At 39.4% G+C, this 26,269-nt stretch overlaps 1 protein-coding gene across 1 annotated transcript; it reads left to right on the forward strand.

Moving 5' to 3' along the window:
* Window positions 1-1,744: 1,744 nt before the first annotated feature.
* On the forward strand, window positions 1,745-25,426 carry LOC115815937 (protein NLRC3-like). The gene is made up of 8 exons (XM_030778906.1): window positions 1,745-1,805; window positions 2,812-2,943; window positions 15,569-15,623; window positions 21,001-23,007; window positions 23,678-23,851; window positions 24,238-24,411; window positions 24,555-24,601; window positions 24,891-25,426. The coding sequence occupies exons 1-8, from the start codon at window positions 1,745-1,747 to the stop codon at window positions 25,424-25,426; spliced, it is 3,186 nt and encodes a 1,061-aa protein (XP_030634766.1).
* The last annotated feature ends 843 nt before the right edge of the window (window positions 25,427-26,269 follow it).

Here is a 26,269-nt window from a genome sequence, read left to right on the forward strand (position 1 = left end):
ACAGTTCCCTGAAGGTGGACGCTCTTCAGAATGTATACTGTGAGAGACTGATTTTTAATACACTTGCGTATGCCAGAGAAACTCCTGCAATCTTACGTTTCGCAGCTCAGTAGTAGAACAACAGACATTTTTGTAACTCTGTGGCCTTTTACTGTTTGTTTCTGTTTTTGTTTTTAAATGTGCCAGTGTCTGTGTGCGTCGGTGCGAGAGGGAATTTTAATCTTTATGTAGTAGCCTACGTAGGACACTGTGACCCAGCAGATGGCGCTAGTGGGTTGAGGACCAGTGATGAGTGAGATCACAGGTGATTCTCATTGTGATGTCATACAGGCAGCGAGTCAGCATAGGAAAATGAAACTATAGAGAAGCCTTCTGGTGCTTCTAAGAAACCTCATAAATTACTGGAGAGGGTTTATGTTAGGAGGAGTGGGCAGCACAAGCTGTTTAGTCGTAAAGCCATTTCATTTACGTATAAACTGGTGGCGCAAATACAGCTGTAGACCTGTATTCTGAGCAGAGCAATCAAACAATCATCTTCTGTTTTTCATAGTTAAGGTCTCACTAGTTCAGACTTTAGAACAAGGGTGTGAAAATCCAGTCCTGGAGGGGCCATGGTCCTGCTGTTTTTCTTGTTGACTAACTGAATACAGTGTCTGATCGGCTGAAGAGCGTGCACACCCGTTTTCAAGGTGAAAATCAACAGGCAACTTAGAGGTGAAAACAAAACCGGCAGGACCCTGAGCCGACAGGACCCTGGTCCGGCAGGACCGGATTTTCACACCTCTGCTTTAGAACAAGCCCACACAATGTGACAGAGGATGTGGTGTAGACAGCTCTCTCTATAAGACTTGTGCTGTACATTACAAGAGACAAACTACTTTAATCCGCACAGATGTTACTTAGATTCTGTTTAACATATTACTGAAGCAACCATTCAAATATAACGTTAAAAGGTTATTTAAATGAACTCGAACAAATCTGTATCATCTGTAAAACAGAAATGTATCACCTTCAAATATAGTTGTAGCAACTTCTAAAAGCTTGGTTAAATAGGAACTGGTTTATGTAAATGTCTAAGTACAAGATTAAAAACAGACAGTTCACATTTTACTTTTTTTTTTTCAATGTCTCATCACAGAAAAGCATCTTAGAATATTTCTGTCAGATACTGGCTGTGTGACACTCCAGTTTTGTCTGCTCATTACTGGACTTTGCCATTCAGTTAAGTATTATCTACTTCCCTTTTCTACTAATCAAAATAAATTAACAAATGATTGCTCAACTGTAAATTCATGTTTCATCAGTTTTGACAGGCCGTTTTCATTAGAGTTTCAAATTGGTCTCGAGGTATATATTTAGAGGCTGGGAGGTTGAGTTTCACATATATTTGTCGCAACTAGAGGAACAGAACAAGACAGCGCTAACCACAGTTCACAAACTTCAGCCACTAGCTGGGCAAGTTAAGCCTTTTAAGTGCATGTGGAACATTTGACACTGAGCTAACTGAAAAACAGTGGCGTGTGCGTGTTTGCACGCATGCATTCACACACACACACACACACACACACACACACGTTCTGTCTGTTTGTTGCACTCTTCTCACCAACCCACCTCACCCAACTCATCTTGTAATGGAGGGATGTTTCCAGTTGCCTGTTGTGACCGTGGACGTTACATCTCTTCAGCTTTCATTCCATGACCTTATATGGAGATCAGGTCTATCTAACTACAACAGATTATAAAGATGCATCGTTATCATTGTCTGGTTCTCCTGTTGGTTTTCTTACTTGGTGGAGAAGCCCAAGGTGAGTGAGATCATTACTCACAAGCTCACTGTTTTACTTTTTCCGGAATCATTCTGGGCAACACAAATGTTTTTTGGCCTGGCTTTGAGAGATTGTATCATTTGAACTGGCTCCCCCGTTATATGGCAATGCTTAAATATTTAAACAGTATTAAACAATATTTAAATAATTTCCGTGTGTCACTTTCACCTCATTAGAGCTGTTCTCTTCACTTATGGTTCCACATATAAATGTACTATGTTTATGAATACAAAACTGCACCCAGATGATCTGATTACATCACCATGTGCCATGGAAATTTGTATGGTCATTATTCAGAGGTTTGATCAGTAGAACACATTTACAGTCATTTAATTTTTAATACTGTTTTAGAGCAAGAGTCCAGCTGTACACCATCTTTAAAAGTGCGACGGAACCAAGTCTGGAGGGTTTCTGTCATGAAGGATCTGAAAATTAACTGTCCTGTAGAATACTGCGACACAATCCCAGAGGTCTCCTGGTGTAAAGTCAGTGATGGATCAGTTTGCAAAAGTGTGAAAATGTCAGAGCACATCAGAACAGAATGGAAAAATGTTACAGAGAACACAGGGACCTCATTCCTGGTCTTCTTAAACATATCCATGGAAGATTCTGGATTGTACAGATGTAAAATACACGGTAGAGAGGAATCTGTCAGCCATTCCATTAATGTGACTGTAACAGGTAAGCATGAACATCAGTGCTACTGCTAATATATGAAATATTATCATCATTTCATGCAAGGGCGCTTAAGTAAGGACTAGACTTTAACCTCTTTCAGCTGCAGTCGAGGATACAGAGATCATGGCACATAAAAGCACGCCTGCAAGTACAGGTGATGATTTCTCACAGTATGTTTTTTAAATTGACTGCATTGTGCTTTTACAAAAAAAAAGTCTCTCAAATTGTCCTCTGTATCTAAAGCACAGACACAGCTGTTGTGAAATGTTTGTGAAATATTTTACTTTTTTTGTACGTTTTGCCCTAGACGGCCCAACTGAAAGTGATAACCAGGTCCCTCCTCCTGGAAAACTGTGGTACACCATCTTCATTATTGCTGGGATTGTGTTGTTTGTCGTCATAGTGATGGTCATAACCCTCTACGTTATCAAACGTCGAGGTACGATGTGTCCCTATTTTACACAGCAGCCTGACTTGAATGAAAACAGCGGAAATTAGACAAAATATACTAATCCCACTTGTCATGTGAAATATCCTCTTGACAGAATATTATGAAGTAGTTTACACCCCCGTCTTAGTATCTTTGGATTGTACTGAAAAGTAAATAATTATTTTTTTTTTTTCTCAACAGTTTGGAGTACGGCGGCATAAACAGTCAGAATCAGAGTTCCTCCTCCATGATCAACAGTGAAGGATCATCTGTCCAGTTTCTCCAGAACCAGCACCTCCTAAAACACCTCCCCTCAGCTCTGACACACAACAGCATCACAGCTCTCACACACCGATGATGATGATGTGGTACCTCTGTTTACCGTCAGTCTGGAACATTGTCTACAAAGACTTTTCGTTCTCTAATCATTGGTTTGTATGTACATATTGACTCTTACATTTCTCACAGATGATGAAATCTGCCTTTAATGTTTAGTTCTGTGTTGATTTTATTAAGTTAAAACAGAAACTACTGTTCAGACAGACACTCCTGTTCAAACCCCTTTCAGTGCTACCGACTGTCGTGGAACAACACAATCGTACCTTGTTGCATACTGACGTGGCTTTTTGCAATTTGACGTGTATGTTTTCTGTGTCTTCCTATCGTGAGTCTTATTGTGACTTTTGAGTGTACACTCTTCTTTTTTTACAATTATGACTGTAACACAATTTTTTTGCTTTCTGTAAAAAAATATATATATATGTGTGTGTGTGTGTGTGTTTGTGTGTGTGTGTATAACCCTATTTATACACACACACACACACACACACACACACATCTATATATATATATATATATATATATATATATATATATATATATATTCAGCGGCGGCTAGTGAGCTGGTGACAGAGGAGGAGGAAACACTCCCTTTAAATCTATCATTAGTTTCAACTTGTTAATCCGCCCTGATTAACAATGAAACTAACGATTCGTAGCATAATTGACACCAATCGCGTAAATAGAGTATGATTACAAATGTCATTTCGTGATAGTATTTCTCTTTACTGAACTGTGTTGCATTTGTTATACCCACACGTTCTTGTAATTTGTGGATAATTGTACTTTCCGCTCTCTGACCGACGTCAGGGAGTATTAATGTCAAATGCGCTCGTCTGATGTGTAAGATTCTGCCGTTTAAATGCTGGCGAAACACTGGCAATTATTTGAATATGTATTGGAAAACTAATCCCTCAACGTGTTTTACATTGTAGCTTTGTTATGTTACGAAATTCAGATTTAAAAAACGGAAGTAAAGTTATTGAAAACGATCTCAGTTTCTCAGAATAAACTTTTAGAAACAGGATCTTGTATAGCGTTGATGCCTACTGCATCAGCGTTGAGTGCAATGCACAATAAAGTTTAGCACTCAGTCCTCAACTAGTTTGCAAAAAACAGTAACTATCACAAAATGGCAATGTTAATCATTTAGCCAACTCTATTTATGCGACTGGTGTTAATTAGGCGATCCTGCACATCGTTAGTTTTATAGTTTTATTGGTAATAAATGCGGATTAACGGGAACAGGTTGAAATCAATAACAGATTTACAAGGGGAACTGTTTTCCTCCAGTGCTTCCAGCTCACCAGCCGCCTCTCTCACACACACACACACACAGGCGCTCTCTCTCTCTCTCTCTCTCTCTCTCTCTCTCTGTATATATATATATATATATATATATATATATATATATATATACAGAGAGAGAGAGAGAGAGAGATAGCCTATATATATAGGCCTGTATATATGACACAGCTTTGTTGAATATTCGATTCTGATTGATCAGTTACATCATTCTACGGTCCGTTATTTCTGAATAGCAGACCGCTGCGTTAGGGCTTTTCACACTGCGTATTGTAAGCCTAGGGATATCCTTAGCCCTTGGTTTAGAGTTGACCCTGGGATGATTCAGCCCCTTTTCACACACACATAGCCCAGGGTTACCCTAAGCCCAGGGCTGTGCCATTCACACTGCACTTCTACGGCTAGGTTCACACTGTCAGTCCAACACCGATTATTTGCATATCCAATCAAAATCCGATCTTCCTGATTGACTGTTCGCATTATATATTGCAAGTGATCAGACGAGATCTGTGTGTCCGGGTGGCTATCCTCATTTTCGTTGTTATCTGCATTGGTTGCTATGGTAATGACATTGCGCCCGAGTTTAGAAGTAAGCCTAGTTGATATGAACAAACTAAAGCGGAGAGTAATGACATGGGCTTGCCTGTTTATAACTTGGCAATGTGGAACCACGGAGCAAGTTTTATAAAACGGATTTGCAAAATGCGATTTGAATCGGCTTTCAAAGCAGATACGAATGTGGTTTGAAACGAATTTGTAAAAATCGGATCGCATGTGATTTCTGGCTGTTCTGACTTGATATGATCTGATACCAATCGAATATGCGCATAAATCGGATTTGGACTGACAGTGTGGACATAGCCTAGGCTACTAGCCTTGGGTTAAATGTCCGTCGGAACACGCGACTAATGTTTACATTCTGAAATGACGGGTGACTAACGGTGACGGCTGTTGATCTGGAAACAGGGGAGGAAGTTAGGAACAAACCCCCGCTTTAAATCCATCATTGATTTCAATCTGTTACCGTTAATCCGCGTTGGTTACCAATAAAACTAACGATTCGCAGGATAACTAACACCAATGGCGTAAAGAGAGTAGGCTACATGATTACCAATATAATTTTGTGATAGAGTTAGGCCTACTGTTTTTTGCAGACTCGTTGAGGACTGAGTGCTAAACTTTATTGTGCATTACACTCAACGCAGATTCATTATACACATAAAAGATCTGGTTTTTTTCCGAACCTAAAAGTTTATTCTGAGAAATTGAGATCGTTTTCAATAACTTTACTCCCGTTTTTTAAATCTGAATTTCGTAACACAACAAAGCTACAATGTAAAACACACTGAGGGATTAGTTTTCCAATACCTATTCAGATAATTGCCATCCTTGTTAAACAATTCCATGCCGTGGCTTTCGCTACACAAACAGCAGACAATCCACGTTTTTTTCGCCAGCATTTGAACGGCAGAATATTGCAAATTAGACGAGCGCCTTTGACATTATTCCCTGAAGTCGGCTAGAGAGCGAAAAGTACAATTATCCACAAATTACACGAACGTGTGGGTATAACAAATGCAACACAGTCCAGTAAAGAGAAATAACAGACCACGAAATTATATTGGTAATCATTTAGGCCTACTTTATTTACGTGATTGGTGTTAATTACCCTGCAAATCGTCAATTTAATTCAAGGCAGATTAACGGGAACAGGTTGAAACCAGTGACAGATTTAAAGGGGAGGTAATTCATCCCCTGTTTCCAGGTAACCAACTGCCACTAGGTGACTACCATTGTTTACTTAAGCCGCATTTCACACTGGCGCCTTCTAGATGGCTCCGTGTTTAGTCGAATTTCAGTAGACAACCCCACAAACTCGGGGCTAACCTTGCTCTGGAGTAGGGCCAGCAAGCCCTAGGCTAAAGTTGGGGTTGGCCCACTTTGGAATGTGCCAGTACTGTGCCAGTGTGAAAGCTTTCTTAGCCTAGGGCTAACAGCTCTCTTAGCCTGGGGCTAAGAAGGCTCTAAGAATGCTTTTAGCCCTAGGCTAGCTGCAGTGTTAAAATCCCTAGTGAATAAACCACAGTTGCTACGGACGCAGTTTTGAATCTAACGGACTATTTTTTTTTTTAGCGGAAGTAATAAAATAATTTTTAAACCAATATTTTGTGTCAAATTATTGATTTCTTTAGCTGTGTGACAGGCGAGGTCCTGCATCATCCTGTTGGTGTCTATTACGCAATAATGACAGGGGTACATCACCCCTTACGCATTTCTCTCTCAGGTCATAAAACATTAAAGCAATCTATAAGTGTTGAGAGAGAAAATGTTACGTTGTTGCTGACGTGTGACATGTTTTAGTTAGGCCTACGATGGGTGTATCTGTACCCAACATGTACAAAGTTTTTTCCTCTTATTGTTCCCTAAACAATACAGTATAACAACTATTTACACAGTAGTTACATTCTATTAGGTACTATACGTAATCGCGTGATGATTAAAACTATACAGGACGATGTTCGCAGGTTATATGCAAATACTACGCCACCTTATAGGCTATAAGGGACTTGAGCATCCGCGGACTTTGGTATCCACGGGGGATTCTGGAACCAATCCACCGTGGATACCGAGGGCCGACTGTGTAGTGGATTAAGATCTTGGTGAGTTTGGGTGTAAGAATAAAGGTGTAAGAGGACAGAGTATAGATGTGTACCTCAGTGTGCTTGGATCAGACAAAACATGTTGTATTTGGCTGGGGATTCAAATAAACTAGAATGTATGTGTGCGCAATTACATTCTTGGTCCATATACACTAGAAAACTTAGTTCAAGGTCCAAGGATTCCTTTTATAAGACCATAGGCATGTTACAGCCATGAAATTGTGACGCAGTGTTATTAACGTGAGGTTTTGCTCTACTGCCCTCTAGTGGAGGCGCAATTTATGGTAACTCCGATGAGAATCCAGATCGAAGAGAATGAATAGAATATTCATGAGCAAGAAATTAAAAGGGACAATTTTACAATTTTGTGAGGACTCTCCGTAACTTTTAATATTGCCAGTGAGCCATGCATGGTCCATTAAACTGATCATATTTGAACAATTTCTTGGATTGATATCATTACGTGGCCTACGCGGTAAACCATTACTAAAATACTCTGCAAGATATATAATATATATTTATATATTTACAGCCCCAAAAATAATGCGAGGCATAAAAATCACAATTAATAAACGTATCTAGGGTGGCGCTTCATCGGCAAACAGAAGGCTATAAACCAGAATGAATCGGTGTGTCCCCACGTGGCGTATGCGTCGGCTTCTGTTTTAAACTCTTTCTGTCCTCCGTGATAATTTCCTATTTCTGACTTTTAAATAGCGCTTCTGAAATTAAAGTTCTATTATTGGATAGTGATGTATCTATCAGTACAATAATTTGAGTACGAGTAAAAACCACAATAAAATTCCCCACTGCTTCTGAAAATACCCTAGACCCAAGTACAGGTCACAGACCTCATTCTCAGTTTTAGGGAAACAAAGTCACAGTGAAAGTGACATGAAGAGAGAAACCTTGGACATCACCTGGACAGATTTGAGTGTAACCCCCATGTGTTATGTGGAGAGAACTTGTCTGGACGAGATTACCAGGAGCCTGAATGGAGCAGGAGAAAAACAGTGATGTATAAAAAAATCAACAGGAAAACTGAGGGTTATGGATTTGACAAGTCCAGGAGTATGAAGTGTTCTGATAAAAGTTTACGCTGTCTGGTCTTATAACATATCTTCTCTCACATCCTCACTCTGACTGTTCTCTGACAGAATAGGAGTGTATCTCAACTGGGTGACAAGCCTCTGTCCTTCTACAGTGTCTCCTCTAAAACACTCTCACTGACCAAAACACACACGACCCTTTTCATGTTCTAAAAGACTCTCAGTGCCCCAGGGTATGTTTACCTGTGTCAAATAGAATAGCTTTGCATGTTCAGGAAGGCAAAGCGCTAGTAATTTGTTTATTTGTTTGTTTGTTTGTTTGTTTAGACTGACAAATTTACTGAACTGAATTTTTTGACTCTTCATGAAATTAACTTGAGTTCACTTCACCTTTTCCTGCCAACAAAGAAAGACCTTATGAAATGAATTTTGTAGGCTCTTATGATTGTTATTCACTGTAGCTGTGCAGCAAAACATCAGAACAGTTCAGACACCAGAACAAAGCCGGACCATTAGACAGAGGATGTGGTGTTGATGGCTGGCTCTAAATGGTTTGAGCTCTACATTACAGGAAACCAAATACTCAGGTTAACATGGATTATCTTTAAGATTAGATTAGATTCAACTTTATTGTCATTGTGCAGAGTACACCTGTACAAGTGTAAAGCCAATGAAATGCAGTGTTGTTTTTAAATGTTGTTTATTGTATTATAGAATAACCATTCAAACACAACCATGTACTCTATTGAGAACCACAACCAAAGTCCAAAGGACATTTTAAATTAGGTTGAACAAATTTGTACTATTTGTAAAATATAGATTTATCGCACTCCAATATAGGTATGGTAATTTCTAGAAGCTTGATTAATTAGTAAGAGATTTATGTAAAGGTTTATTTTTCAACAGTAAAACAGTGAAATGTAGATGAATAAATTCATTTAGGACAGTAAGGTTAAGGTCACTGTGTGCATTAAGTAATGGGTTTGTGTTTTACTCTTTTTGAATGTCTCATTGTAAAAGAAAAGTGTGTCAGAATATTTCTGGCTGCGTCACTCTCCACTTTTTTCTGCTGAACATTTGACTCTTTACCATGGAGTTAGTATTATGCACATTGCTTTTCTACCAATCAAAATGAATTATGAAGTGATGGCTCAACTGCAAATTTATGTTGATGCAGTTCTGACAGACTGTTTTCAGTATAGTTTTACATTTCTATTTAATGATATAATTGTACATTTTTTCCAGTAGTATGTTGGGAAGCTGTGTTCTCGTCTACACCTGTACTTCTGAGCTGTCCACTTGTGATCGGATCATCAAAATCGGATCTTAATGCAAGGTGTAAACAGGGCCATTGTGATGTCATACAGGCAGAGAGCAAAGGAAAATGAAACTGTAGAGAAGCCTTCTGGTACTTGGTCGACATCTTGGCTCTAAGAAGCCTCACATATTACTGGAAAGGGTTAATGTTAGAGGGGTGTGGGCAGCACAAGCTGTGTAATCGTAAAGCCGTTTAATTTACGTGTAAACTGGTGGTGCAGATACAACTGTAGACCTGTATTCTAGACGTCTGAGCAGACCAAGAGGGAACACACAGTCAGCTTCTGTTTTTCATAGTTAAGGTCTCACGATGTGACAGAGGATGTGGTGTTGATAGCTTTCTCTGAATGACTTTTGCTCTACATAACAAGGAACAAAACAATTTGGTCAGCACTGATTTTCTTTAAACTCTGTTTACTGTATTATTGAAGTGAACATTCGAATGTAACGTCAAAACGGATTTCAAATTAATTTGAATAAATCTGTTTAATTTTAGGCAGCAGGCGATTTGTAGGGGGATGATTGTTAACCTGCCATCTCCCCATTGGGTCATTATTAATCATCAATTAACGACTGCTTGCTCAACTGTAAATTCATGTTTAAGCAGTTTTGACAGACTGTTTTCATTAAAGTTTTAAATTGGTCTTGAGGTACATACAGTAGGTGATTTGTGGGGGATTATGGGATGTCAAGTTGCCGGTCGTACACCCACTGGCCTAATTCTCCGGTTAGACAGAATGCAGCTCTTCCAAGGAGATTATGTTGACCATTTATTTGTAAGCTTGGAGGAGTGTATGCGTGTGTCTGTGGTCTAGTGTCACTAACGTACACCAGAATAGAAATGATGTTTCAGCAAATGCAGAACTGTGTAACAGGACCAGCAGTGTCTCCGTACAACTTCGAAGTGCACACTAAGGAAGAAGAAATTTTGCGCATTGTGCAACCGCTAACAGAGGATTTTAAAGGAACAATGTCCTTTAACAATGGCAGGGGGTTTTGTACATGTTTTGTTATTTTTTTAATGGGGGGATGGCCTAGTGGTCACTGACACCACTCTATGGATTATATAGGGAGATGGCAGGTTAACAAGGGGGATGCATTTTGGGCATTTTGCTAATAAGCAGGATGGTGTCCCCCCCCATCCCCCTACAAATTGCCTACTGGGTGTACATTTAACCGTTGGGAGGTTGAGTTTCACATACACTTGTCAAAATTAGAGGAACAGAACAAGACAGCGCTAACCACAGTTCATGAGCTTTAACCACTGGCTGGGCAAGTAAAGGCTTTTAAGTGCATGTGGAACCTTAGGCACAAAGCTAACTGAAAAACAGTGGCATGAGCATGTTTGCTTGCACGTACGCATGCACACACACACACACACACACACACACACACACGTTCTGTCTGTCTGTTGCACTCTTCTCGCCAACCCACCTCACCCAGCTCATCTTGTAGTGGAGGGATGTTTCCAGTTGCCTGTTGTGACCGTGGACGTTACATCTCTTCAGCTTTCATTCCATGACCTTATATGGAGATCAGGTCTATCTAACTACAAAACGCTGTAAAGATGCATCATTATCATTGTCTGGTTCTCCTGTTGGTTTTTCTTACTCTGAGGAGAAGCCCAAGGTGAGTTAAATCATCACTCACAAATTCACTGTTTCAAACAAAGTACTGCTCACTTCAAACAATGCAATTAATTCAGTACAAATAAAACCACAACAACATTCCTGCTGCTTCTTAAAATACCCTGGAGCCAAATACAGGTCACAGACCTTATTCTCAGTTTTAGGAAAACAAAGTGACAATGAAAGTGACATAAAGAGAGAAATTTTGGACATCACCTGGACAGATTTGAGTGTAACCCCCATGTGTTATGTGGAGAGAACCTGTCTGGATAATATTACTGGGAGCCTGAATGGAGCAGGAGAAAAACAGTGATGTATAAAAAAATCAACAGGAGAACTGAGGGTTATGGATTTGACAAGTCCAGGAGTATGAAGTGCTCTAATAAAGTTGTCTGGTCTTATAACAACATCTGTCTCATCCTCTCTCTGACTGTTCTCTGACAGAATAGGAGTGTATCTCAAATAGGTGACAAGCCTCTGTCCTTCTACAGTGTCTCTTCTGAAACACTCGCACTGACCAAAACACACACATTCCTTTTCATCTTCTAAGAGACTCTCAGCGCCCCAGGGTGTGGATTCATGATAGTTCCTCTGTTTCCCTGTGTCAAATAGAATAGCTTTGCATGTTCAGGGAGATAAAGCACTATTTATTTGTTTGTTTGTTTGTTTAGATTGACAAATTTACTGAATTGAATTTTTTTACTCTTTTTTTTGACTTGAGTCCACTTCACCTTTTCCTGCCAATTAAGAAAGACCTCATGAAATGAATTTTGAAGGCTCTTATGATTGTGATTCACTGTAGCTGTGCAACAAAACATCAGTTCAGACACCAGAACAAAGCCGGACCATTAGACAGAGGATGTGATGTTGATGGCTGGCACTAAATGGTTTGAGCTCTACATTACAGGAAACCAAATATTCAGGTTAACATAGATTGTCTTTAAATATTATTTACTGTATTATAGAAGCAACCATTCAAACACAACCATGTAATCTGTTGAGCAAATAGAAGCAAATTTGTTGAACCAGTCTGAACTACTTTGAATAAATCTGTACTATTAGTGCACATGCACGTTAAACAAATTTGTACTATTTGTAAAATATAGATTCATCACATTCAAATATAGTTATGGTAATTTCTAGAAGGTTGATTAATTAGTAAGAGATTTATGTAAAGGTTTATTTTTCAACAGTAAAAAGTGAAATGTAGATGAATAAATTCATTTAGGACAGTAAGGTTAAGGTCACTGTGTGCATTAAGTAATGAGTTTGTGTTCGACTCTTTTTTAATGTCTCTTTGTAAAAGAAAAGTGTGTCAGAATATTTCTGTCAATATTTCTGGCTGTGTCACTCTCCACTTTTTTTCTGTTGAACATTTGACTCTTTACCATTAAGTTCAGCATTAACTACATTGCTTTTCTACCAATCAAAGTGAATTATGAAATGATGGCTCAACTGCAAATTCATGTTGATGCAGTTCTGATAGACTGTTTTCAATAGAGTTTTACATTTCTATTTAATACTATAATTGTACACTTTTTCCTGTAGAGTGTCGGGAAACTAATTTTCAGATCAGTGTGTGTGAGAAGAAGAACAAGCTTTGACCACAGAACAAGAGTTTTAACCACAAGATGGGGAAGTGACACTTGCTCAGTGCATGTGGAAAATGAGTAACAAAAGTAACTGAAACACAGTGTCAACTGCATGTCCGCATGCACCACACACACACACACACACACACACACACACATAGCACACACACACACAGCACACACACGCACACACACACACACACACACACAGCACACACATAGCATGTACACACACACACACACACACGCAGGTTGTGACTCTGGACGTTACAATTCTTCAGGTTGATCTTATAGTTAAACAAACTCTCAAACCACAAGAGAGAGTAGAGATGTGTTGTAATTATCGTCTGCTTCTGCTGGTAGTGCTCTCAGTCTGTGGAGAAGCCTGGGGTGAGTTAGATTCATACTCATAAACTTACTTTTTCTGTTTTTCCAAGATCATACTGGACAACACACTGGTTTTCCAGTCATGGTTTGACAGATTTTATCAGGTGAATTGTTTCCTTTATAATGCAGTATAGCATATTACTACAATATAATACAGTAATAAAAACACTTCTGTGTGTCAGTTTAGTCATATTATAATTGTTCTCCTCTTTTATGGTTCCAGAATAAAATATATGTTGTTTACAAATAGCAAACTGCTCCCAAATGATCTGTTCTTTCACATCAGTAACCATGGAAATTTCTGCAGTCATTATTTAGATTCTTGTTCATTTTTTATCTGTACCACATATTTAAATAGAATGTTTTAACAGGATGTTTTTACAGTCATTTGTTTCTGATACTGTTTCAGAGCCAAATTTCACCATCTGTTCATCATCTTTAAAAGTGCGGCGGAACACAGTGTGGAGGGTTTCTGCCATGGAGGATCTGAAAATTAACTGCACTGTAGGATACTGCAACACAATCCCAGAGGTCTCCTGGTGTAAAGTCCATGAGGGGACGATTTGCATCCCTGTGAAAATGTCAGAGCAAATCAGAACAGAATGGAAAAATGTTACAGAGAACACAGGGATCCTATTCCTGGTCTTCTTAAGCATATCCATGGAAGATTCTGGATTGTACAGATGTAAACTACACAGTAGAGAAGAATCTATCAGCCATTCAATTAATGTGACTGTAACAGGTAAGCATGAACATCAGTGCTACTGCTAATATATATGAAATATTAACTTAGTCATTTCATCTAAAGGCACTTATGTGATGATTAGAAATGACAATGACTTTAATTGTCTTTCTGTAACAGTCAAGAATGTAGAGGTCATAGGAGTTGAGAACAAGTCTGCAAGTGAAGCTGATGATTTGAAATTCTGTTTTTTATTGCCAGCGCTGTAGAAAAATTCTCAGTAATTCACGGTGTATTTAGTACGTAAGGCAGCGCCATGGGTTTTCACTGGAATGTGCTCTGTATGAAGTGTGAAAACTTTTCTTTGTACTTTTCTTTGTATCTCTAGTCATAATCAGGAGGTTTATTAAAAAAAGAAAAAGAAAACAATGTAGTCTATCATCTTCATTGTTGGTGGGATTGCATGACTTTCTTTCTTATGTATTTCAGCGGCAGTCAAGGGTGTAGAAGTTGTAAGAAGTGAAAACAGGACAGCAAGTAAAGCCAGTAATTTTTAACTGCATGGCAAATGGCCACGCTGTGTTTTTGTTCAAAATTTTCTTAAATTTTCTTTCACATACAAAAGCACAGTCACAACTCTTGTGTAACGTTTGCTTTGCAAGGGCTGTAAAAACCATATTCTTTTGTCCCAGACAGTACACATAAAAGTGATAATCTGGTTCCTCCTGATGAAAGACCACAGTACATCATCTTCATTACTGCTGGGATTGCATCATTTTTCTTCATAGTGATAGTTTTCAACCTCCTCATCATCAAATGTCAAGGTATGGTGTGTCTGATTTCAGTAACATAACAGCATGAGTCCAATGAAAACAGCAGAAGTCAGGCCAAATATACTTATCCCATATGTCATGTAAAATATAATTTTGACGTGATACTTTGAAGAAGTTTTTACTCTTTTGTGTAATTATCTTTTGACTGTATTGAAAAGTTAATTCGTATTATGTCAATGGTTTGAAGTAAATCACTTGGTTTTAGCTTTTATTGTTTCCTTTGATTCAACCTCACATTAAACTTGAGGATTCTAAAATGTCTTCGGTCGTGACAATATTTCAGGATTTTTGTTGTTGTTGTTGTTTATCTCACACAGCAATCTTACTGAGAACATTTTTTCTATCACTAGGCTCAAATCAGCATAGAAAAGATCGCAAATCTGAAAACCAGGTAATTAAAACTAAAGTTCTCTCCTTCAGTACACAACTCCAAGCTGACTGTGTGTGTTTAGTGTGACCTCCAACTAATAAATCTGCCCAATATTATTAAAGATCTCTGTCCACATGTAAATGTAAATGAATAACCTTACAACAGACACAGATAAAAAAAAAAACATTTTCAATGTTTTCTCAGCTTTATGATAATTCTCCATTTAGCAGATATCTTCTATATGGAGTAAACAGACCTAAAGACTTAAAGTTATACGGTCTGAAGTCCTAAAAGTCATGCAGTGTGTACTGTTACAACTTTGTGTACTCTTACAATTATATATATATATTTAAAATGAGAAACTAATTTCTTCAGATATTCTGTGGACAGGACGTTCTCACAACAGTAATTTATAAACAGTCAGAATCAGAGTTCCTCCTCCATGATCAACAGTGAAGGATCATCTGTCCAGTTTCTCCAGAACCAGCACCTCCTAAAACACCTCCCCTCAGCTCTGACACACAACAGCATCACAGCTCTGACACACCGATGATGATGATGTGGTACCTCTGTTTACTGTCAGTCTGAAGGTTTCTTCAGTAAAAGAATTATGGTTCTTTAGACATTGTTTTACATGTAAATGGTTATTGCAGCACCCATGCCTGATGAATCCTGTCTGTGGTATACTCTTTTTAGTGGTGGTGTCTTCAAGATTAAAAAGAGTTTACTTTTTCCTAAGCATCTGTTTGAATCTCCTTCCTCTGTGGTCGGCTGCAATGAAAGTTTTATACACTGATGTGTTTCTTTAGCCATTGGTTTGGATGTAAATAGTGGTTATTACAGCATCCTTGGGGGATGATAACACCTGTCTTTAATGTTTTTATTCTTTTAAGTTTTCATTTCACTGACCCTACTGCTGTTTAAACTCCCTCCAGTGTGGCTGTCTATTATGGAAGAATAAATCTAAACCTTATTTCATATTAATGCAACTTTTCACATTTTGATGTGAGTGTTTTCTTTTAATTGTCATTCATATTTTTAGGTAGCTTTTCAATATGTTTGTGTGTGTGTGTGTGTGTGTGTGTGTGTGTGCGTGTGTGTGTGTACGCCATGCAAAATGTTTACACGAGTACACGAGTATATTTGAAACATGGATGTTGCATTTGGCTGGGGATTCAAATAAACTATCATGTTTGTGTGTGCTGATGCCTATGGTTCATATACATTAGAAAACACGATTCAAAATTCAAGACATCCTTTTAAAAAATCACATGCATGTTACAGCCATGAAAAAAAATTGCTGAGTGTGACGCAGGGTTATTAACGTGAGGTTATGCTCTGCTGCCCTCTAGTGGAAGCGCAATTTATGGCTTTCTGACAATCCGGAGGAGAATGAATAAAATATTCATAATCAACAAATAAAAAAGGGAGAATTTTAGGCTTTTGTCAAGACTGTCTATAACACTAAATATTGTCAGTAAATCAGGACTGTGCATCAAACTGATCAAATTTCAAATGTCGCTTGCATTGATTTAATCACTTAAAACTAGTAATCAGAAAACCTGTACTGAAATACTTTAAAATAATGCAAAGTATAATAACAATCTCGACAAAACCACGTGTTTAGAGTAGCGTGTCAGTGGCAAACAACATAAACCAAACAGCCTTAGTATTCAACAATAGAGTTTTAATCTGAGACGTGCTGTTCCACTCACTCACTCACTCACTCACTCATTATCTAAGCCGCTTATCCTAATCAGGGCTGCGGGGGGTGCTGGAGCCTATCCCGGCGCTCATAGGGCGAAAGGCAGGGAAAACACCCTGGACAGGTCGCCAGTCCATCGCAGGGCAGACACACAGACAAACACACACACACACATCCATACCCGGGGGCGTCTCCAGTTCACCTAACCTGCATGTATTTGGACTGTGGAAGGAAACTGGAGGTTCCAGAGGACACCCACGCAGACACGGGGAGGGCATGCAAACTCCGCACAGAAAGGACCCTGGTCGCCCAGCTCAGAATCGAACCTGAGACTTTCTTGAGATGAGGCGACAGCGCTATCCACCGCCCAAAATTAGATAACTTGATTTACATTTTCACGACAAACACGCGTCTTTTCTGACAAATAAAAATAAAATAAAAATCTTTTTGTCATTTCATTTCATTAGGCAGACTTTTCCTTTGAACAGACTTTGCGGTACAAATCAGACAAAATGCAAACGAAAAGATAAAGTTGATAAACCTATGGCAAAGTCCCGGTTTGCGATATAATTTTCGATATCAACGCGCTGTGTCTGACAATATGAAAAGGCAAAGGCGAACGAGCCTTGAGTTATCGTTTCCCACTTTGGCTTTTCGTTTTTCAGTAGGCCTGCATGCAAATAGGCTAGAAAGATATTTTAATTTTGTCAGAAAAGACTCGTAATTGTCGTGAAAATGAAAATCGGGTTATCTAATTTCATTGTCATTTTGGCAGGATATGTGTGCACAAGTATTGAAAAAGAAAACGGGGTTTGAACTTTGATTTTACCGTTTTAATTTTTATTTTACCCTTTTCATTTTCATTTTCATTTTGGCAGGGGATTACCTCCCATAATTCCAAAGCCAGAAACAGAAAATAAACAACGAGGACAAGAGAAGATTTAACTAGACGGTGGGGGATAAACACCATGACAAGACAATTCGGTTTGTAAATGTTGCAGTACAATAAGAAAAGCACCGTTCACTTCAAACAGTACAATCAATTGAAGGAAAATGACCAAAGTTCCCGAGGATTCTGAAATTACACCCTCCACGCCCTTGGAATCCCCCACACAGCTGGTTTCGTTAAATTTTGGAAAGACAGCAAACACATTCACGGAGCTAGGACGCGCCACGCCGGTAAAGCGATACTTACGTGACTCAGTAGCCTATATGTAGTGCTTAGCCAGTGAAACAACGCTTCATCAGTCATACAGTAGCGATTACAGGCGCGACGTTACCAACCCGCACAAGCTCACAACGCCAGCAGATCCTAAAACACATTCACACCCACTTAAGTTAAACCCACAGACATACCAATACATACTTTAAAAAGTTGGAAAGAAGTATACAAAGCAGAGCCCTACGGTGAAGTGCACAGTCGATTTGAAAAAACTGTGTTGATATGCAGAATATGGTTAAGATTTTTCACTGCTTGCTGTCAAGTCCAAACGGCAAAACATGTTGACAGTTAAAATCAAATTAAGTAGGTTTATCTCATTCCAACGTCAGATTATCAGGTACTTTCCCAGCTTGTCTGTATTAAAAACGTAAGTGAAAGTAAACCGGGTATTATGAACCGCCGAGTTTTGTGACATCTGAAGGTGAGTGTTTTTGAGGGAATAAAAGCATAAATGTTGCTAAAAGGTTGTGTAGCCTACTGTTAAAGTAACAGAGTACTTAACCGTTGAATTCAGAATTATCAAGCTAAACACCAAAACACTGACAGAATTCGGGAATTTCACGGCAAAATTGGTCGTGTTCTTCCGTTTTCGGAACAGAAGATAAACAGACTTGGTTCCTTTAAAACAGTACTGGCAGAACATAGGTCGCTGATTGTTGTAATTCACTTTAATTTCAATTTCACTTTATTCACTTCAGTAACGTATGTGTGTGTATGTGAGGTACTGAAAGTATGTTGCGGATCACAGCTACTCTGTTTCTGTGACTTACAACGTCTTAGATTGTGTCATTTGCCATGTCATTATGATATGGGACCAAGAAATGCCTAATTAATCCCAAACTGAATTAAGGGTCATACCTGAATACGAGGCATAATGAGAGAACAAATTCAAAACAAATTCAAACTTAATTAAAAGACCGACATTAAAGGCATGTCTACAGCGCAAGCACATGCAAGTTTCTCATGAGAAGCGATAAATGTTTGTCCTGACAGTTCCTGTTACTGTGATCTGATATACGGAATTATGCCGATGTGATGAAAATAATCAAATGATGGCGCTATGGTACCCGCATTTATCAAGAATAAAAAAAAATGAGAGAGTGGAAAGTGTTATTACGTACTTACCTTTTAGAACCAAACTAATGTATGTGTGTGTATGTGTGTGTGTCTGTGTGTATGTATGTGTGTGTGTGTTTCTGTGCTTTACACCCATTCTTTGTGTCCACAGAACGAAGGCAGTTCACAGTCAGAGGCAGAGTCCCTGAGGGTTGATTTAGAGGGGGACCAGCCATGCGAAATGAGTCTTCCTGGGGACAGTGAGAGAGGGAGCTGTGCCTGTACAATGGATCTCTCTGCAGAGTGTGTGGAAGAAGAAACAGTTCCTAATCAGACCAAGAGACCAGTGTCCCCAGTGCCTAGCTATGTGTCTAAGAGGAGTAACCGGTCCATGCCTTTTCCTCCAGACTTCAGCAGAGAAACAGATCCCTCTGACCAAATGTGAGTTTTTGGCGTGGAAGAGAAAAAATGCTCTGTCGGCCAACATGAAAAAGACCTATTGTTTATAACCTGGTTTAACCTTAACTATGTCTTGAATATTTCATTGTTCAGGCTTAACTGCAGTCTAAAGCCTGTAGCAATGTTCTGGAAACTGTGCTCGTTCTAAATGCCACCCCACAATAAAACTTCCATGGCAGTTGATAAAGGTCACTTATACCTCTGTAAAGCAGTCTATAAACATCATTATCCCAATGTGGCACTTTTTTTTTTGTATCAGGGGTCAGCATATTCTTCCCAACATCACACAGACTCGACCTGATGACGTTTAAAATGAAAAACATTCTCCTCCCTGAAGTAGTTGTAATTGTAGGAATAGTAATGCCTCCCTCTCTCCCTCCCCTCTCTAATTACATTCTGCAGTATGGGATATACATGGCCTAGTTTTATTGATCAAATTCCCCCAGACATAAATGACAGACATAGCCAGATTTTTCCCTGAAGCTTGAGTTTAACAGACAACACACTGCTGGCAGTTTTACAGTAATCCAACAGCTGTGGTCTAAAGGTTAGAGAACCGGGCTTGTGACTGGAGGGTTGCTGGTTCGATTGCCCTTGAGCAAGGCACTTAACCGCAATGCTCCCCAGGCGCTTCCCATTATTTGGGAAGTATCTTTCAGTATTAAAATAAACATGCGAGACATATTCAGATTGCAATAAATGTGTGTCCTTTGTCCCAAGATTTAACCAGTGTGTGAAATGTTTCCAACCTTGAAAGTAAGAGTAGCATTTTGAACTTTTAACAGATGTATTAAAATATAATTAAAAAAAAAACCCAAAACAAAACAACCCCCACCCCAAAAAAACCCCAAAAACCAAATTTAATGCCTACAATATGATGTTTTTTCACATTTTAAAACAACACTCAGAGGAAATGCACGTCTATTCATGAGACTTATATGAACAAAACAGTCTATGTTATCACACTCAGACTGGTTTGTTCACACAGTTCTCACACAGTGTGTGTTAAACATGTGCCTTCAGAGGTCATTTAAATGACCGTTTCTTGCAGATTATATTGTAAATTGCACTAAATGTAATGTGTAGGTAAGCATATCAAATGCATAATCGTCTGTATTTGTGGCTTAATTAAGGCTGTATCTGCATCACCCTTCTTTCTCTCTCTCTCTCTCTCTCTCTCTCTCTCTCTCTCTCTTTCTCTCTCTCTTTCTCTCTCTCTTTCTCTCTCTCTGTCTCTCTGTCTCTCTGTCTCTCTTTCTCTCTCTCTTTCTCTCTCTCTGTCTCTCTGTCTCTCTGTCTCTCTTTCTCTCTCTCTTTCTCTCTCTCTGTCTCTCTGTCTCTCTTTCTCTCTCTCTTTCTCTCTCTCTCTCTCTCTGTCTCTCTCTCTCTCTTTCTCTCTCTCTCTGTCTCTCTCTCTCTCTTTCTCTCTCTCTCTCTCTCTTTCTCTCTCTTTCTCTCTCTCTAGGTGTGGCCTGTGTGAACGGGTTCTAACAGATCCAGTCTCCAGCAGGTGTGGTCACAGTTTCTGCAGGCAATGTATCAGCAAATACTGGGACCAGACCAGTTCATCAGAAGACAATGCCTGTCCCCTGTGTAGAGTGAATCCAAGAAGACATGCTGGTCTAAACCAATACAAAGAATCCATCTCAGCAGTGGATGTTGTCCTGCAGAGAACAGTTGAGTGTCATAAAACTGCATTGAAAAAGAAGCATGAACACTTATTTGAGGGCATCAAGCGAGAGGGAAACCAAACTGTCCTGAACAGCATTTACACACAACTCTACATCACAGAGGGAGAGAGTGAAGGGGTGGAAAATGATCATGAGATTATAAAGATTGAGACAGCATCCAGGAGACAAACCTCACAAGACACACCAATCAGCTGTAATGACATCTTCAAACCTTTGACGACACAAGAACCCAGAGGAGACAGAGAAGTAAATGAAATCAGAACAGTGCTCACTAAGGGCATAGCTGGCATTGGAAAAACAGTCTCTGTACAGAAGTTTGTGCTTGATTGGGCAGATGGAAAAGCCAATCAGGATGTGGATTTTCTGATTGTACTTCCTTTTCGGGAGCTGAACATAGTTAGAGATAAACAGTACAGTCTTCATGGACTTGTGTTAGAGTTTCACCCAGAACTGAGAGAACTGGACCCAAACAAATATGATGATTGTAAAATGGTGTTCATTTTCGATGGTTTAGATGAGAGTCGAATTCAACTGGATTTTTCTCACACATTGTCTGATGTGAAAATGTCATCATCAGTAGACATACTGACATCAAACCTCATTAAAGGAAATCTTCTTCCTTCTGCACTCGTCTGGATAACCTCGCGACCAGCAGCGGTCAACCAGATCCCCTCTCAGTTTCTAAGTCGTGTGACAGAAATTCAAGGATTCAGTGACTCACAGAAAGAAGAATACTTCAAAAAAAGAGTCAGTGATCAGAATCAAGCCAGCAAAATCATCTCACACATCAAGACGTCTAGGAGCCTCCACATCATGTGTCACATTCCAGTGTTCTGTTGGATTTCAGCCACTGTGCTTCAGAAGATGCTGAATCAAGACAACGATAAAGAGATCCCAAAAACACTGACTGAAATGTATATATACCTTCTCCTCATTCAGACCAACACAAAGAACCAGAAATATGAGGAGAAAGTGGAGAGCAACCCAAAGGATCTTCTGGAGGCAAACAAAGAAATCTTTCTGAAACTTGCTGAGCTGGCTTTCAAACAGTTGCTGAGGGGAAATATCACATTTTATGAAGGGGATCTAAAAGAATGTGGCATCGATGTCAGTGAGGCCATTGTGTACTCTGGGATTTGCACTGAGATCTTTAAGGAGGAAGCTGTGCTTCATCAGAAGAAGGTCTACAGCTTTGTGCATCTGAGTGTTCAAGAGTTCTTTGCAGCTCTTCATATTTTTCACTCTTACATGACCAAGAACATGGAGGTACTTCATGAGTTTCTGGAGGAAAAGTCAATCGGTAGGCCGCAGTTTTTCTTCTTGGATAAGCTGTTGAAGGGAGCAGTTGATCGAGCCCTGAAGTGTAAGACTGGACGCCTAGATCTGTTCCTCCGCTTCCTTTTCGGCATCTCACTGGAGTCCAACCAGAAGATCCTACAGGGCCTACTGCCACACACAGAGGACAGCTCATGGAATCTTCAGAATTCAAGCAAATACATAAAACAGCTGGACAGGGAAGACATCACTCCAGAGAGATGCATCAATCTACTGCACTGTCTGAGTGAAATGAATGATTACTCTATTCGTAAAGAAATTCAAGATTTTCTCAAATCAAAAAATTATGCCACCAAGCTCTCACTTGCACACTGCACAGCACTGGTCTCTATGCTGTTGAAGACAGAGGAAGTTCTGGATGAGTTTGACCTGAAGAAATATGGCACATCAGAGGAGGGTCGTAGGAGACTGATTCCAGCCGTGAGGTGCTGCAGAAAAGCTCTGTGAGTTCTTGGTCTCATACTCTCTCAGTAAAGTATATTTGAGATCTTAACTGAGGAGTGTAAGGATGAGCAGTGCATAGTTGGAGAAGAAGTCAGACAAAAACAAGTTGGCAAACACAGTGAAATACTTGGTAGTCGGTTCCTGAAACAGTGCTTCCTTCTACATGCAGCAAAACTGGCTTTGCATCAGCCCATGAATTTGTCTAAAATGTCAGCAGATTCCATAAGTCAAAACTGGATTAATAAACAATGCTTGTCACAGGCCTGGACGGGTAACAAGACATGATACCATTAAAAACAACTGAGTATATAACCGGTGTGATTCATATTCTCCTTTAATAGTGTTAAGAGTACGGTGTATTTCAAACAGTCTTTGGCTAAAATGCTGCTAATGAAGTTTGTTTGAAGGCTTCAGAGAAACTGGACAGTGACAATTTCAAAATAATTAAATTCTTGGCATTTGATCTGTTGCCCGATATCTCCTTAAACACTCATTATTACCGGTTTCTGGTTGTTTATGGAGATATGGCTGCTAATCCCATAATAAGTCTTCAATAATTGATATATAATGCTTTTTGCCATAGAAAAATACCAAGGTGTGATACCATTAAAAACAGAGTATACTAAACACAAGCCATTCTGAATGGAAATGTTCTGTGTCCCTGTCTAGATTTGCTGGCTGTAAAATCAATGTACAGTCCTGTGAAATTATAGCTACAGCAATGCAGTCAGTAAACTCACCCCTGAGAGAGCTGGACCTGAGTGACAATGACCTGCAGGATTCAGGAGTGAGGCTGCTCTCTGCTGGACTGGCGAGTCCACACTGTACACTGGAGATACTAAGGTCAGTGTAAGCCAGTAATTGAAAAAAAAAATCATGAGTTTTAAACTTGTCAGTGAAAAAACTGGAAAAAGGAATCTCTGTATAAGTTAGTTCATGGGGCTTAGTGCTGAAGTTCACATTTGTTGTGCGTTTACGTCCATACGGAGAGAAAAAGAAAATAACTCATAGACATGACACTGATTGTTTTATGAATAATGGATACAGCAAGCAAATATCTTTTGTTGGCTAACTGGACATTGGTTATTGTTTGAACGTCCACCAGAACTTCTACGCAGTTTATCTGCCCTGTGTGTACTTTAAAAATGTACAAAAGTCATCGTTACACATAATGCTTTAAGAAATGTTCTCTCTCTCTCTCTCTCTCTCTCTCTCCCTTTTCTTTTCAGGCTATCTGGCTGTTTAATCACAGGGGAAGGCTGTTTTTCACTGGCTTCAGCCCTGAGTTCAAACCCCTCACACCTGAGAGAGCTGGATCTGAGCTACAATCATCTAGGAGAGTCAGGAGTGAAGATGCTTTCAGATAGCCTGAAGAATCCTCACTGTAGACTAGAGAAACTCAAGTAAGCAAAGCTTGTTTTCAAGTATACATGTGTTTGTGTGTGTGTGTGTGTGTGTGTGTGTGTACATGGATATGTGTACACACACAAGATTTGGCATAAAACATCCACTTAACATGTGTGTGTCTTACGACCTTTTTCTGTAGTGTTGACCATGGAGGAGAGATCAGGATGAAACCAGGACAAGGAAAATGTGAGTTTTCTTTAAGAGGGCTCTCTCTCTCTCTGTCTCTCTCTGTCTCTCTCTCTCTTTCTCTTTCTCTCTCTCTCTCTCTCTCTCTCTCTCTCACTCTTTCTCTTTTTCTCTCTCACTCTCACTCTCTCTCTCTTTCTCTCTCTCTCTCTCTCTGTCTCTTTCTCTCTCTCTCTTTCTCTCTCTCTCTCTCTCTTTCTTTCTCTCCCTCTGTGACATGCTCTTTTTCCCTGTTGTTTAATATGGTGCCCTCCAAATAATTTCCTTCTCCACATCCTACTTTTCACAGATACCTGTGAACTGACACTGGACCCAAACACAGCACACACATCTCTCTCTCTGTCTGAAGGGAACAGAACGGTGAAGCGTGGCAGGAGGCAGTCATATCCTGATCACCCGGAGAGATTTCAATTTTTGGAACAGGCGTTGTGTAAGGAGAGTTTGTCTGGACGGTGTTATTGGGAGGTCGAGTGGGCGGGTGAAGGAGCCCGTGTTGGAGTGACATATAAGGGAATCAATAGGAAAGGAGAGAAACGTGACTGCGTTCTTGGACTCAATGATAAGTCCTGGTGTCTATACTGCACCGAGAATTGCTACTATGCCTGGCATGATAATATTCGCACTCGCATAAATGCTGTAAAACCCTTTGGCAGAGTAGGGGTGTATTTGGGCTGCACGGCTGGGATTCTGTCATTCTACAGCATGTGCCCTGATACAAGCACACAGACCCATGTACACACATTCCATACCAAATTCACTGAACCCCTTTATCCTGGATTTTGGCTCAGTACTGACTCCTCAGTGTCCCTGTGTGAGATAAAGTAACTTCATACTTTTGGGGGCAGATAGCTCACACACACACACACACACAGGATTATTCAGATACTGTTCTAACGGACCTGAGGGCAAACCCAGGCATTCACCCACATAGTGTAAAACACAAATGTATAGACACACACATCTACACATCATGCCCCAACTTCCTTTGTATAAATTAACACAAACCCATGGCTCATACTCATACAGAGTCCTTCACTTGTATGTCTTTTGCCTCTCACAACACACGGACACATACACACGCATGCAAGCACACACAGACACATACACACTCACACACACACACACACACACACACATAAGTACATATACATGGATTTCAAACAGGGAGATTATACATTTTAATTATACATTTTATTAATCACAACAGACATGATATCTTTTTGCCTTAATTTTTATGAATATAACTGTCACGTCTTTAATAGTATACAATTCAAGATAATGCAACGAAAATCACAGACATGACTAATTATACATTTTATTAATCACAACAGACATGATATCTTATGCCTTAATTTTTATGAATGCATCTGTCACCTCTTTAATAGTACACAATCCAAGCTGTCACTGTTTTTTTCTCATTATAAGGCTTAGTTGCCTGTGGTCATGTTTTACAAAACAAGAGTCAATGCATAATATGAGGTAATACAGAAAATAATCTTAAAACCACTTGTGAAATTGAGACCAGTTTTGTGAGTAAACATTTTGTCCATGTCCTGTAAAAAAGCTAAAGAAGGAGATATAAATAAATATGGCACGCATGACCCAGTAAAACCAGTTTGTTCCTGCAGTCTACACCTGTCTCTCTCTCTCTCTGAAAAGTAACCAATC

Source organism: Chanos chanos, chromosome 7 (assembly GCF_902362185.1).
Source record: "Chanos chanos chromosome 7, fChaCha1.1, whole genome shotgun sequence".
Taxonomy (NCBI): domain Eukaryota; kingdom Metazoa; phylum Chordata; class Actinopteri; order Gonorynchiformes; family Chanidae; genus Chanos; species Chanos chanos.